Raw genomic sequence first — 15469 nt, 5'->3', positions numbered from 1 at the left:
ACTTGTTTATCCAAATTCTTACTGCCATTCCTAGTGCCATTAATTCAGACTTACAGACTTTTTGTAACACACTGTACTTCAGAAGCGAAATAAATGAAAAGAGGATTTAAAATAAATCCCGATCTTTTGATCAATCCCTGATATTATTTTCCTCAGACATGTTTCGTTCATTAGAAAAAAATACTTTACCGCTCTGCATATTAATATACCAGAAACTAAAGTGAAAAATAAAACCTTGCATTACCAACAGGCACCGTGATGTCACTGAGAAATAATCCAATTCTATGTGCAAGTGAATATCAGCAATTTTGTTATACAAGGCGGGTGTCGTCGATGAAGCGGAAGCCCCTTACATTTCAAACACCTGATCCTTTCCTTAAATTTGTTTTCGAAAATGGTCTGCAGAAAAGCCTTCCATTTGTTCACGCTTTTTACTCGTGTCTCATTACGTTTGAAGTGTTTTGTGTGCTCTTCGGGGTTCTCACTTTTGCTTTTGATAATGCCCATTTAATAATGTCAGGAATAACATATCAGGTGTGTTCAAATATATGACCAAGACAACCGACGAAGGTAGCATGAGTTAACTGACTTAAAATCATCGAGCAGAGATCCGTGAGTGAAGAGTAAATATAAATATATTCTGAATTTACGTTTGCAAGCTTTCAAATTTGTAAGAATAAATTCAATTTCATCTAGAACGTCATAGTATTGTAAGCAATTGTATTTGCTTTAAATAAAGAACAAACATTGAAGGATATTTGCCCATTTGGCAACATATTTGTTATGGTGAATGCTCAGTATTTCATATATGTATTATTATTCATTTACGTAGGGCAGTGCATATCTTTAATTTTATTTATGTGCATAGTGTACTGCATGTTAAATTTAATTCAAGTGCACTCTACGTTTATTATCGTCTATGTCCATAACGCGCTGAAGGTTTGGTATTATCCATGTCCATAGTGCCTTGTTTGTTATTGTTTTAGTGTACATCATGATAGATATAAATTTAGAATATAGTGAACTGCTTTTAAGCTAATGAAGACATTTTCCCATATCGCTTTACATTAAAGAATACCATGAGTGTTTGATCTATGAATCCGTTCATCTTTCCATTATAAGAGAATTGCATACGGCTTTTTCTATAACATACAAGGTGACTCTGTTTTCATATGTGGTTATTTTTATGTTCAACTTATATACAATGTATAAAAACAATTCTATATACCGAGAAATTTCCGCCGAAGTTAAACTTTCGCCTTTTCCGCCCTCATTAATGAGGTCGAATTTATCATAACAGCGAATATAAGTAGGCAGTGGGAAAGGGCTTTATATAAGTTAGAAAACTTCAATCCCAATGTAAATTTTTTATGCAAATAAAATATGTATAAATCAAGTAGGCAGTTTGATATACATAAATGTTAATGGCGAAATTAACACTAGGCAAAAGGTAATTTTAACGGTGAAGGGCTAACGTTTGACCGAGCTCAAGCTTCTCTGTATACAGTATACAGAACTATGAATTTTGAGATTGGTGTATGTAACATGAATTTAAGTCGGTCATACAACAAAACTAGATGGAGGAAAAATACAGCTGTGGAACTGGACATAATGGGCAAGTATTACACGTTCTGTAGCACGTGTTCCGTGGATATAAGCCACGCCTCATTATTGACGTCACCAGCTGTATTGGATTCAAACTCCGACAATAGGAAATATTCTTGGTAGTAGCGGGAAGTGTCCCCGATGTCGTTCTTGAGACTAGTAATCTTCTGTCGACGTTTTGAGAAAGATAAACGTCCAGGAAAGCGTCTGGAATAGAAAATCATTTAGTGTCACCAATGCTGATTTCAACATCACGGAAAGATTTATATCAATCAAGTCCAACAGATATATGTACTGTGCAAGAATTATACAAGACGACTTAAAAACAAGTAACATACAATGTATACGGCTATGGGGAATCTGACCTAAAGAGAAAGAACGGGAAGCAGTTTGCTAGTGTCTGCTTCAAATTTGGAAATAGTTTACTTTATTTTGTTACATGAATCATAATTGTGGTTTATGTAAGGAAAGGTAGAGAATGATCAGATAGGAAATTACCTTAAATTTAAAATCGATGGCATAAAGATTTGTTTTGCCTAATCGGAATCTTATTTTTCAACAGAGATATTTTTATCTATTAAGCAGTCGGGTTCTATATACTCCAGAGATTAGCCATTAACTTACCTGACAAAAGCGTTAAAGGGCGGTACTTCCTGGATGAAGACAGAATCTGCTGTTGGTGCGGGAGTGTTGTGGTGGATGGCGGGGGGTAGCATGCGTAACATAACGAATACGGATCGCCCATCTGGGGGACTGTTTGGCGCCACCCTCAGGGTGACGGGGAGGGTCCGGTCTATTGTAGCACCTGGAAGTAACACAAAGTTCTGTGTGGCTATTTGAAGGAATACACTATATATAATGAAAATACTACTGTCAGCTGTTATGTTACCTAAACGTGATATCCTGTCTCAATAATCTGTTTCAGGCAGCGGTGACACAGTTCTCTGTTACACTACAACTGCATGTGCACAATACACTGAACCTTTCATTCATGTACAAGGCGTTCAAAATGCCTTCTTAATCCTTTTTTTGCAAAATTTAGATTCCAAAAACAAAACGTTAATTTCCCTGTTACCCTTTAGTCGTGGTTACTTGAGGACTATGAACGTGAAGTAATGTGTGACATACGCTCAGCATTTCCTCCGACGAAGTAAGTGTCCAGGCGTCTGCGCATGATTAGCTCATCTTCAGGGGTCAATGTCATGGCAATGTGATTGGTACCAATCCATTTTGACTCGTCGTAGCGTCGGTACTCGTAGCCCTGGCAAAAAAAGCGACAATGTATCTCATTCTACATAAACCACATCTTTACCAATGCTCATCATTCGTTTTTTATATTTACACATACACATTAAATGTGGATTCAGGATAATGAAAATCCGTGCAGGTTTGGGGAAAGAAAAGACCTGCTAAAGCATAAGATGCAACTAACAAGGGCTCCCTGCAGACTCGTTTATTTTTCCTATGTCTTCTACTAGGGGGTCATTAAAGATACCAACATTGATCTGCTGCTACGATTGCTACACTTTGAATGTTTTACTTTTCCCAGCTTTCCTATCGAATATATCTCTATCCGGTAATGTCTCCCTACCGAGCCGTCCGCCGTAATAGGCCCTTAGCTGTTGCAAAATCAGGAACATGAAATAATCGGAAGTCATTGATAAGATTCGCAATCATTCAGACTTAATCTACATAAACATATCAAGGTCTAAGCGTTAGTGTTATTAAGGAAATACATTTTCCAGATAGAACTTGCAATTCGTTTTGCGTAGTTAACTGTTTGCACAATAGGAACTTTTGATTTTGCAAAGTCAAAATCAGATGAATAATCTCACAAGCAACATAAATCAATGTTATACATTTTCAAAATGTCAATTATCTACACACGAGAACTTTCTTCCAATTAACTTTACTAACGGTTAGATGCTTATTGGATTACTTTGGTACCAAATCACAATTCCAAAACGTTTTCTTTAATGAACACACGCAAAATAAAATTTAAACCGCGAGTCACCTAGCTACGCGGATATGAGTATCAATCCCAACAATTGACCAATATGAATAAAACCCAGCAATCCCATAGCAATGTAAAAAACCCTAGCAATGTACCAATGTAAATAAACCCCTAACAATGTACCAATCGAAATAAACCCCTAACAATGTACCAATGTAAATAAACACTTAGCAATGTACCAATGTAAATAAACACCTAGCAATGTACCAATGTAAATAAACCCCTAACAATGTACCAATGTACCAATATGAATAAAAATCTAGCAATGTACCAATCTAAATAAACCCCCAGCAATGTACCAATGTAAATAAACCCCAAGCAATGTACCAATGTAAATAAACTCCTAACAATGTACCAATTTAAATAAACACCCAGCAATGTACCAATCTTAATAAACCCCCAGCAATGTATCAATCTAAATAAACCCCTAACAATGTACCGATGTAAATAAACCCCCAGCAATGTACCAATGTAAATAAACACCTAACAATATACCAATGTAAATAAACACCTAGCAATGTACTAATGTAAATAACCCCCCAGCAATGTATCAATGTGAATAAACCCCTAGCAATGTTCCAATATGAATAAACCCCTAACAATGTACCAATGTAAATAAACCCCTAACAATGTACCAAAGTAAATAAACACCAGCAATGTACCCATCTTAATAAACACCCAGCAATGTTTCAATCTAAATGAACCCCCAACAATGTACCAATCTAAATAACCTCCTAGCAATGTACCAATGTAAATAAACCACTAGCAATGTACCATTCTAAATAAACACCTAGCAATGTACCAATGTAAATAAACCCCTAGCAATGATGCAATGTAAATTTACACCAGCAATGTGCCAATCTTAATAAACACCTAACAATGTACCAATCTGAATAAATCCCCAGCAGTGTATCAATCTAAATAACCCCCAGCAATGTACCAATGTAAATAAACCACTAGCAATGTACCATTCTAAATAAACACCTAGCAATGTACCTATGTAAATAAACCCCTAACAATGTACCAATCTAAATAAACCCCTAACAATGTACAAATGTAAATAAACACCCAGCAATGTACCAATCTAAATAAACACCTAGCAATGTACCAATGTACCAATGTAAATAAACCCCTAACAATGTACCAATCTAAATAAACCAATAACAATGCACCAATCTTAATAAACACCTAACAATGTACCAATCTAAAAAAAACTAACAATGTACCAATGTAAATAAACATCTAGCAATGTACCAATCTTAATAAAAACCTAACAATGTACCAATGTAAATAAACTCCTAACAATGTACCAATGTAAATAAACACCTAACCATGTACCAATCTTAATAAACACCTAGCAATGTACCAATGTAAATAAACACCTAACAATGTACCAATCAAGCTAAACCCTAACAATGTACCAATGTAAATAAACCCCTAACAATGTACCAATGTAAATAAGCCCCTAACAATGTACCAATCTAAATAAACCCCTGACAATGTACCAATTTAAATAAACCCCTAACAATGTACCAATGTAAATAAACACCCAGCAATGTACCAATCTAAATAAACCAATAACAATGTACCAATCTTAATAAAAACCTAACAATGTACCAATGTAAATAAACCCCTAACAATGTACCAATCTAAATAAACCCCTAACAATGTACAAATGTAAATAAACACCCAGCAATGTACCAATCTTAATAAACACCTAGCAATGTACCAATGTACCAATGAAAAAAAACCCCTAACAATGTACCAATATAAATAAACCAATAACAATGTACCAATCTTAATAAACACCTAACAATGTACCAATCTAAAAAAAACTAACAATGTACCAATGTAAATAAACATCTAGCAATGTACCAATCTTAATAAAAACCTAACAATGTACCAATCAAACTAAACCCCTAACAATGTACCAATGTAAATAAACACCTAACCATGTACCAATCATAATAAACACCTAGCAATGTACCGATGTAAATAAACACCCAGCAAAACCCCTAACAATGTACCAAAGTAAATAAACACCAGCAATGTACCCATCTTAATAAACACCCAGCAATTAACCAATCTAAATAAAAACCTAACAATGTACCATTCAAACTAAACCCCTAACAATGTACCAATATAATGTACCAATGTAAATAACCCGCTAATAATGTACAGATGTAAATAAGCCCCTAACAATGTACATCTAAATAAACCCCTTACAATGTACCAATGTACATAAACCCCTAACAACGTACCAATGTAAATAACCCGCTAATAATGTACAGATGTAAATAAGCCCCTAACAATGTACCATTCAAACTAAACCCCTAACAATGTACCAAACTTAATAAACCCCTAGCAATGTACCGATGTAAATAAACCCCTAACCATGTACCAAGCTTAATAAACACCTAACAACGTACCAATGTAAATAAGCACCTAACAATGTACCGATCAAAATAAACCCCTAACCATGTACCAAGCTTAATAAACACCTAACTATGTACCAATCTAAATAAACCCCCAGCAATTTACCAATCTAAATAAACACCAAGCAATGTACCAATCTTAATAAAAACCTAACAATGTACCAATCAAAATAAACCCCTAACAATGTACCAATGTAAATAAACAGCTAACAATGTACCAATCTAAATAAACCCCTGACAATGTACCAATGTACCAATCTTAATAAACATCTAGCAATGTACCAATGTAAATAAACACCTAGCAATGTACCAATCAAACTTAACCCCTAACAATGTACCAATGTAAATAAACCCCTAACAATGTACCAATCTAAATAACCCCCTGACAATGTACCAATCTAAATAAACCCCTAACAATGTACCAATGTAAATAAACACCCAGCAATTTACCAATGTTAATAAACACCCAGCAATTTACCAATCTAAATAAACACCTAGCAATGTACCAATGTAAATAAACCCCTGACAATGTACCAATGTAAATAAACACCTAGCAATGTACCAATGTAAATAAACACATAACAATGTACCAATCTAAATAAACCCCTTACAATGTACCAATGTAAATAAACACCTAACAATGTACCAATCTTAATAAACACCTAACAATGTACCAATCTAAATAAACCCCCGGCAATGTACCAATCTAAATAAACCCCAAACAATGTACCAATCTTAATAAACACCTAACAATGTACTAATTTAAATAAACACCTAGCAATGATGCAAAGTAAATAAACACCTAGCAATGTACCAATGTAAATAAACCCCAACAATGTACAAATATGAATAAACTCCCAGTAATGTATCAATGTAAATAAACCCCTAGCAATGTACAGATATAAATAAACCCATAGCAATGTTCCAATATGAATATACCCCTAGCAATGTACCAATGTAAATAAACCCCTAGCAATGTACAAATATGAATAAACCAATAGCAATGTATCAATGTAAATAAACCCCCAGCAATGTACCAATGTAAATAACCCCCAGCAATGTACCAATGTAATTAACCCCCAGTAATGTATCAATGTGAATAAACCCCTAGCAATGTACCGATGTAAATAAACCCCCAGCAATCTACCAATGTAATTAACCCCCAGCAATGTACCAGTATGAGTTAACCGCTAGAAAAGTAGCAATATGAATAAACTCCAAGCAACTTAACAATGTGAATAATTCCTTAACAATGTACAAATATGAATAAACCCCTAGTGATATACCGATGTGAATAAACCCATAGCAACGTACCAAAGTAAATAAATCCCAGCAATGAACCAATGTGAAAACCCCCCAGCAATGTACCAATATGAATAAACCCCAGCAATGTTAAAAAAATGGGGTACAACTCCCATGCTTATCCCCCGCAACACACCACTTAACAAAGTTTCACGCCATTCCTACAAAACATTACGAAGACATTGTTGGTGCCTGCTACGCGAGACTATGTTTCGAAACGTCCTTGTCGCATTGCACTTGTAAGGCAAGACACTTTTCATTTATCAGCCTTAATTCATTGTCAATCTGAATGTAATAATTTGTATGGTTGTTTTTTAAAGTCGGTAAATAATGAATTCGCAGTCACATTTAGTCCATTAATGTGATAAGTTATTTCCGCCCTCACGGTGAATAAACGTGCACTCAGTCGGTTTCTGGTCATGATTTATAGAGCCTAAAGCATGAGTAAGGATGTACAAATCGCTGTTCTTATGGAGCTGTGCTGTCGGTGAGGCAATCCTACTATTTGTTATGGTCAACTTACGTTCGTTGATTTATCCCTGATGACGATATATGATGGACAAATAACGTTGTTTGGACAACTGCTGCCAGTACGAGGAATGACTAATGCTTCATTTTTGGAGTTCATTAGAGTCAGCAGAACGCTTGATAGAAATAGAAGCCCGTCCATTGCAGAGGTGGAATGCACAAATACTACAAATTTCTGGAATATAAAATCAAATTAGTTTTGGAATGAACATTTTCAAAATAAAACAGTTTTATATTTTAATTCAAGACTGGATTTAAAATGGTCAAGTGAATGAGTCGATGAACTGAATCTAACCGACCGTAATTTCAATCGAAAGGATTGGAGCAATGCGTCATATTTTTGTGTCATATACAATGCTACATTTTCATTAAGCTAACCTGAATTTGTCTAGATGCCAAACAGTCAAAATTTCAACAGACATCACGGTGAGTACACATGTATTTGTCAGTTCATGATGGTGTAGATGATACATGGAGGGGAAATCATTGTGGTGTAAATCAGAAACGCTTCTTTGTGCGTTTTTGCTTATGAACATGCATTTAGCAAGTTTGCAGGGTGTACTTCAACATGCAAAAGATGAAAGCTATTTTACATATGAAAGAGGAGGGTTAAGAGTGTTCAGTAAATAAAATAAGTCACTTTTCGATACGATAAATGAAAATGTTGACTTTTTACCTTTATGGAGTTAATTTGTTAAAGTGACTTATGCCTTTACAGTCAAGAATCAAAACTATTTTCCCGAAGAATTGGTTCCAGCCTAACAAAAATCAAATACAGGAAATAATACAAAACAGATGTAATTGGGGAATGTTTTTTTTCAAAAGGTAAAATGGATATGGTGCATGCCGGGAGGATAAAGGTCGTTCCCGGTTATGGTATTTACCTAATATTAATAAAATAAATAGATAAATATATCACGGACAATTTATGATAAACCGTCTTATCATTTATTGTTATAATAGACAGTCTTATCATTAATATTTTTCGTGGCATATTTTAGATCTGTATAGAATGTTGCTTCGTTTTAGGTAAACGGATTTTTTTTCTTAATTTGTTGAAACCTTTTTTTTTATACTGATAGATTATTGTCTGACATTTACAGGGCAAAATATCACAAATATTACTCATGGATATTGTTACAAAAAAAAACAATTACGTCCTACTTTTTTCCTATACTGTACAGACCAAGCGAAACACTTCATCAGAAATACATAAGCCTGTTAGACCTTTCGACACCATAAACTATAGTCTAATGCTACAGACGGCCTCTATGTGTAGTTAACCATTTACTATTCCCAAATAGAATGTGTGGACACGCCAATGACATTATTTTCCTCATTCGGATTGAGTTAGTGTAGCCTCTAAGAGGATTGTCACACGCGAATACAAACCCTTATGTTGTGAACTCGAGGAAAAACATGAAACCGCGTCAATGTAACAAATTGTCGCAAGTAGTCTCTACTGTAAAAATAGAACGTTTTGATCAAAAGACAATACATTGATATTGCTTTCTTATTAAACCATAACGGCGTGTATTAAGATTCTGACAACTGACACTATACACTATTATCAAATATCAGGCAATAGACATTTAACAGTATCAACCAAACAAACATTAAGGCAATAGACAGTAATAGGACAGTATACAGCACACACAAATTAGACAATACACAAACTTAAGATACAGTACCAGACAATAGACGTTTGATATCACATGTTAACATTGGAATTCAGAACATAAATATAACGGGAAATAGACATTTGGCACCGTTGACAAACATAAGATATCGGACATTCACAAAACATTAACAGCAAATGTCAGACAATAGACATTTGACACCGTTAACAAACATAAGATATCGGACATTCAAAATACATTTTCAGCAAATGTCAGGGCAATAGACATTTGACACCGTTAACAAACATAAAATATCGGGAAATAGACAATCGAAACCCTAAACAAACGTTAGATATACGACAATAAACATTTGACACCCTAAACAAACATTAAATATCTGGAAAAAGGCATTCGATATCCTAGACAAACGTCAGATATCGGTCATTATTCATTCGACACCCTTAACAAACATAAGAGATCGGGAAATAGATATTCGACGCTAACCAAACGTCAGATATCGGACATTATTCATTCGACACCTTTAACAAACATAATATATCGGGAAATAAACATTTGACGCTAACCAAACGTCAGATATCGGACATTATACATTCGACACCCTTAACAAACATATGAGATCGGGAAATAGATATTCGACGCTAACCAAACGTTAGATATCGGACATTATACATTCGACACCCTTTACAAACATAAGATATCGGGAAATAGGTATTCGACGCTTACCAAACGTCAGATATCGGACATTATACATTCGACACCCTTAACAAACATAAGATATCGGGAAATAGGTATTCGACGCTAACCAAACGTCAGATATCGGACAGTATTCATTCGACACCCTTAATAAACATAAGATATCGGGAAATAGATATTCGACGCTAACCAAACGTCAGATATCGAACATTATACATTTGACAGTACATTAACAGTTAATGTGAGACAATAGATATTTGACACCATAAAAACGAGAATTCGGACATCATTAAAAATCTGAGATTTTAAAAACACACATTAGAGATCAGACAATGTTAATAGTAGATATTTGACAATATGCACGCACGTTAGACAACGATACACACTGCTATACTGCACTTTCCGAATATACCCGTGTGCAGAATCTGCATGAAGAGTTTCGAGTTGAAAGCACTTATGAATAAATACATGTACATGCAATAACAGATAGATGTTGTTTACGACAACCTATGAAGAACCGATCCGCTCAGATCACATGGTACTTATCAAAGCCCGAGCAATCAGGCCACAGGAAACTCCTACTCAAGGGGGTTACAGTGTATTACATAACTGATTCCTCTACTCTCTTCAAGGGCACGTATGCTTTGAACATAATTTGTGCAAACTGTTTTTTCTGAAATCAAAATATAACTCGGGATTAAGGTGGCTCCACACTTTCGCAATTAACCAGAAAAATTCGTTGAAACTTTCATATAATGGTAATGCAACTATGTAGAGTTGATTTTATGAAAATCTAAACACTCCGATAGTTTGGGGATTTTTTTGGAAAAAATACCAAAAAATTGAATGTTCGTCAATTTTAATATTTTCCGTTTTTTTTTGTGTGTGACATTGTTCGGAACAATAACAACAATAATAAAATGAAAAGAAGCATTTCTAATTAACCCTACAAATATTTTATTTATCGCAAAATATGTAACACATGTTACACAAAGTGTTTTTTATTGATTTTTTACGGATAAAAGTGATTATCTACAAGCTAAAAGCAAACAGGACACAAAGATCTATACATATAGAATGGGAAATTGAACAAAATATACACAATGGCTTTATAATTAATTTATTTTACATTTTACAATCACTTCGATCCGGGTGAGAGTAATCTTCCTTGAAAAAGATCGGAACTTTTTGCAAAGGGGTGACATTTACACAATGACAGTTGTCCCTGTTTACATATAACAAAAATGATTGAAATAAATAAAAAAAATATGATATTAAAATTATCAATTTATTGTTCTTTAATCGAACCAAACTACCCTCAGTCATGTACACTTTGGACATCATTCCACAGTCCGCTAACTCACAGTTTATTTCTAATTACATGTCAGGTACATATGTGACCAGAGGCTATCGCATGGTATGCCGTTCTCACGTGCACTCACACATGCATTTCAAAGGTATCTTGATATTTTACAAAACATTATTTTCACATAGTAAGTAGACTACATTTGTAAACATGATTTAATCGACAGACCGAAACTCCTTCAACAGCGAAAATCGTAACGACCTCGAGCTTATGAACTCGTGTTGCACATGTGAGGTCGGTACGTCCGCATTCCATGCGCTTCTTGAGGTCGTTTTATCTCATGTCACTGTCTTACCGTGAGTCAGTTTATGTCTATGAATTTGAAAGCTTTCTTCCTGAAGTACGTGTGATTATACATTTCCCGGTAAAATCTCGATATCGGGTGTTGACATATCATCGGCACGCACGTGTACTATTGTTTACCAGGGGCCTGTTCGTTTATGCGGAGCAACCGGTTTGTCCGTTTATAAATGTAACAATTTCGGGTATAAATCCTGGCGGACCTGCAAATGTGTATGCANACTATTGTTTACCAGGGGCCTGTTCGTTTATGCGGAGCAACCGGTTTATCCGTTTATAAATGTAACAATTTCGGGTATAAATCCTAGCGGACCTGCAAAAGTGTATGCAGGCCTTGCAAAGCTTTCTCAAGGCTCGCCTGAAAGCAGCATCAGATAACTAGGTCCGACCTTATTTAATAAACGAACAACAGTGGTCCGATCGGGCTGACCGTTTTAACGAAAACGGCCCAGGTGTTACTATAATTTGCACTACGACATTGAATGCCCGATACGCAATACGGAAATGACGACACGGTGTACATGCACATTTCGATCAAGGTAATTGAGTCCGAGCTGTACTTTTTCCGGAAGTACGTCACAAAAATGGACGCTGATGACGATGTGTGGAGCCACCTTAATTGTAATATATATTTTATCAGCTAAAGTAAACTGTATGAGTATGAGTTGTTTGCTTGCAAAACTGTGTTATTCAAATAGATCATAAATACCTTACAAAAACAGTTCAATACTTATATTTACGTTTTCTCTGCCTCTTATGTTCTTTTTTAATTTATATTTTATATTCAAAATTAAAAATGCCCGCCTTATCGACAGTCCACACAATTTCGTTCTTTGAAATTTTAACAAACACTTCAATTTTATTCCACAATTCAGTATCAATACAATTGCGTATGATATGTATATAGGGTGATGTGAGTTTATCAATAGAACACTGAGCTGAAAGTTAGATTTGAAATTGTTTCGATTTTTCCCCGGAACAAATTTCGTGCATGGACAAATACAGTGAACACCGTAAATCCGACCTTGCCCTCCACGAGGGAGTTATTTTTGGAAGTTAATTCGAACTTTTCTCCTTGCTCATTTTGTGAAGAATCCAGGCGTGAATTTATTTGTTGATTGTATGGGAACCTGGCAACAGTCGGTAGATTCTATAACGGCCTCGTTATTTGACATGTCGTCAGAAATCAGGAACCGTGGATGCGAGACGCGTGAAACTGATAGCGTTTGAAGTGAGTGATCTTGCGACGGAGCACAGGTTCGTTACCAAATGTCTGAAATGTTTATGTGTGATGTGACTCATATCAGTAGGTCTGTAACATATGTGTCAGTAGGTATATAGAATATGTGTATTTCAGACATTTGTAACGAACCCCTGTTGATCAGTGCAGTGTAACAGACGATATTTCTGATAAATTGTATGAGCGTTAAAATTGTTCCCCATTGCCGGCATTGGTGATTTCAACCGATGTGCATTTTGTACGATAATGCAGACCTTGGTCTTGTTTCCGTTGTAAAAAAGTGTTTTTTATTTTATTTTGTATTTTGCACATACATTTACAATGACATTGTCAAATCTCAAAATGCCCAGCGATATTTCAGCAGCCGTCATGTTTATTTATATTGGATATTGTAGTTCCGGTCAGTGTTGTATTAATACGCTAAGAATTGTGTCTCGTGATGCATGGTAATTAAAGTCCCATCAACGACACAGCTTTCAAAAAGGCTATAAAGTGACAATGCCATGCAAATGTAAATATAGTGTATTACATAACTGATTCCTCTACTCTCTTCAAGGGCACGTATGCTTTGAACATAATTTGTGCAAACTGTTTTTACTGAAATCAAAATATAACTCGGGATTAATTGTACTATATATCTTATCAGCTGAAGTATACTGTAACATAACAAATTATAAGATTAAGGTGAGAAATTCAAGACATTTTCTAAAATGTCGGCAAAGTCGTATTTTGTTTATGGTGTTTATTACTGTAAATGTATTCCACCTTGTTGATGGAAGCGGTGTTCCCGCTACCGTTGTCTGTAAAGGCGTTACCAACAGTTGATGGCAACGTTCTGGTGCAGAAAAATGCTACATTGTCTCTGTAGGTAATATCTTCTTTACTTCACACCGCAGACTGTTGGCGACAAATTTACTGCTAGAGCCAGTTGATGTTGACATTAAACAGGGCAATCGTGTGTTTCGTTTTTAAATGTCTCCATAAGGGTGACTCGTAAGCATATCTAGTTTAAACCCGCTTAAATAAGTGCATATGTAGCAAGCACACAGCAAGCATCATTGATGTTTGTCTCTTACATATTAAAATACCTACAAAAGAGCTTGCCAATATACTGCTGACGATTTAAAACTGCTGACTATTTTAACTTTGGAATTTTCGCACATGAACAAAGTTAACAATAATGTGGGAAGCTTTAATACGATAAATGTCAGTGATTTAAAAAACAAATACCTACTTTCCAATATTAAAATGAGTTTGCATGTGTTTGCTTGCCAGTTACATGTGATTGTCGAGCCCTATCATGCGTCCTACTAACCACTTATAAATAGACTTCTTAAGTCTTAAGACGGGTAAAACGTTCAATATGCTCCTAAATATATTAAGGGGTGATAAAGTCAAATAGTACTTATCGGTTTTTCCTTACTTACATAACAAATTTTCGGAATTCTCGAATAGTTCCGAATCAATAACAAAATGCACAAATATTAATTATAAAGCGTTACCTTGCTATTGTTGCCTGTCCGATGGAGAAGAAGGTTGTGGCCTTGACTTGGTCCAGTGTCTTAGGTCTAGGACTATATATAGTAGTTTATGAAGCAGGGATACTTGAGGAGTTTCCCGTCACAACAATAAGTGTTTCAGAATTGTTGGGTTGGGGTATGGAAGACAGGAGTGGTCAAGTGTCTAGTTACATTATACATTTCACGTACGTTATTTGTCCCTTACAGCCTTTCCCATGGAAATGAATTCGTCAATGACCAGCGTTTTTCTGAGCATCAAGCATTTCCAATTTACTTTATAAACATAGACCGAGGGCTTTGGAAACCATCAATCCCGCGGCGATATTACAAATTAATATTGATTATAAGGACATTCCAGAACACCTGTTGGTCTCAAACGGTTCAAATTAAAATAAAATAACAATATGGCGGCACTAACATACATAAGGCATCTGGTATAGGTAATGTGGGCAAGCAAGGCGATATCCCATCTCTCGAAAACGACATTAGTTTTATTTCAATTCTTTAAAATACTTAGCTTTGTTATCCGATATCATGAAAAACAACAGAACACTGCTTACGTTCAATGTCCACTCAAAGGTAATGATATTTTTTTCCCAATATTTGATCTTGTCATGAATATTCATGATCCTAGTGTCTGTTTATTGATTCTAGCAAATGATTCCAATTACTGCTTAAATCCTATGCTCTGACCTTACCTACAAATGCAATAATTTCACCACTGCTGACGTGGGCCTCCGTCCATTCATAATATTTGTGTCTGGACGTGTTCCTGTCTGTGAACTCTAGACCCCAGGCCAAGGCCAGCCCCTGTAGCCTCTAGTTC

General features: G+C 35.4%; 1 protein-coding gene across 1 annotated transcript; it reads right to left on the bottom strand.

The window, feature by feature from the left end:
- Positions 1–1171: 1171 nt before the first annotated feature.
- LOC110458337 (heme-binding protein 2-like) lies at positions 1172–14680 on the bottom strand. Its single transcript, XM_021509996.1, has 5 exons — positions 14626–14680; positions 7880–8059; positions 2734–2866; positions 2230–2410; positions 1172–1812 (listed from the first exon to the last, which is right to left on the bottom strand). Exons 2-5 carry the CDS (start codon positions 8024–8026, stop codon positions 1623–1625), a joined length of 651 nt encoding a protein of 216 aa, XP_021365671.1. The 5' UTR covers positions 8027–8059; positions 14626–14680; the 3' UTR covers positions 1172–1622.
- Between the last annotated feature and the right edge of the window lie 789 nt (positions 14681–15469).

Source organism: Mizuhopecten yessoensis, unplaced genomic scaffold (assembly GCF_002113885.1).
Source record: "Mizuhopecten yessoensis strain PY_sf001 unplaced genomic scaffold, ASM211388v2 scaffold9541, whole genome shotgun sequence".
NCBI classification, from domain to species: Eukaryota; Metazoa; Mollusca; class Bivalvia; order Pectinida; family Pectinidae; genus Mizuhopecten; species Mizuhopecten yessoensis.
Note: the sequence above shows the minus strand (reverse complement) of the source record. Positions and strands in the feature narration are given on the sequence as shown.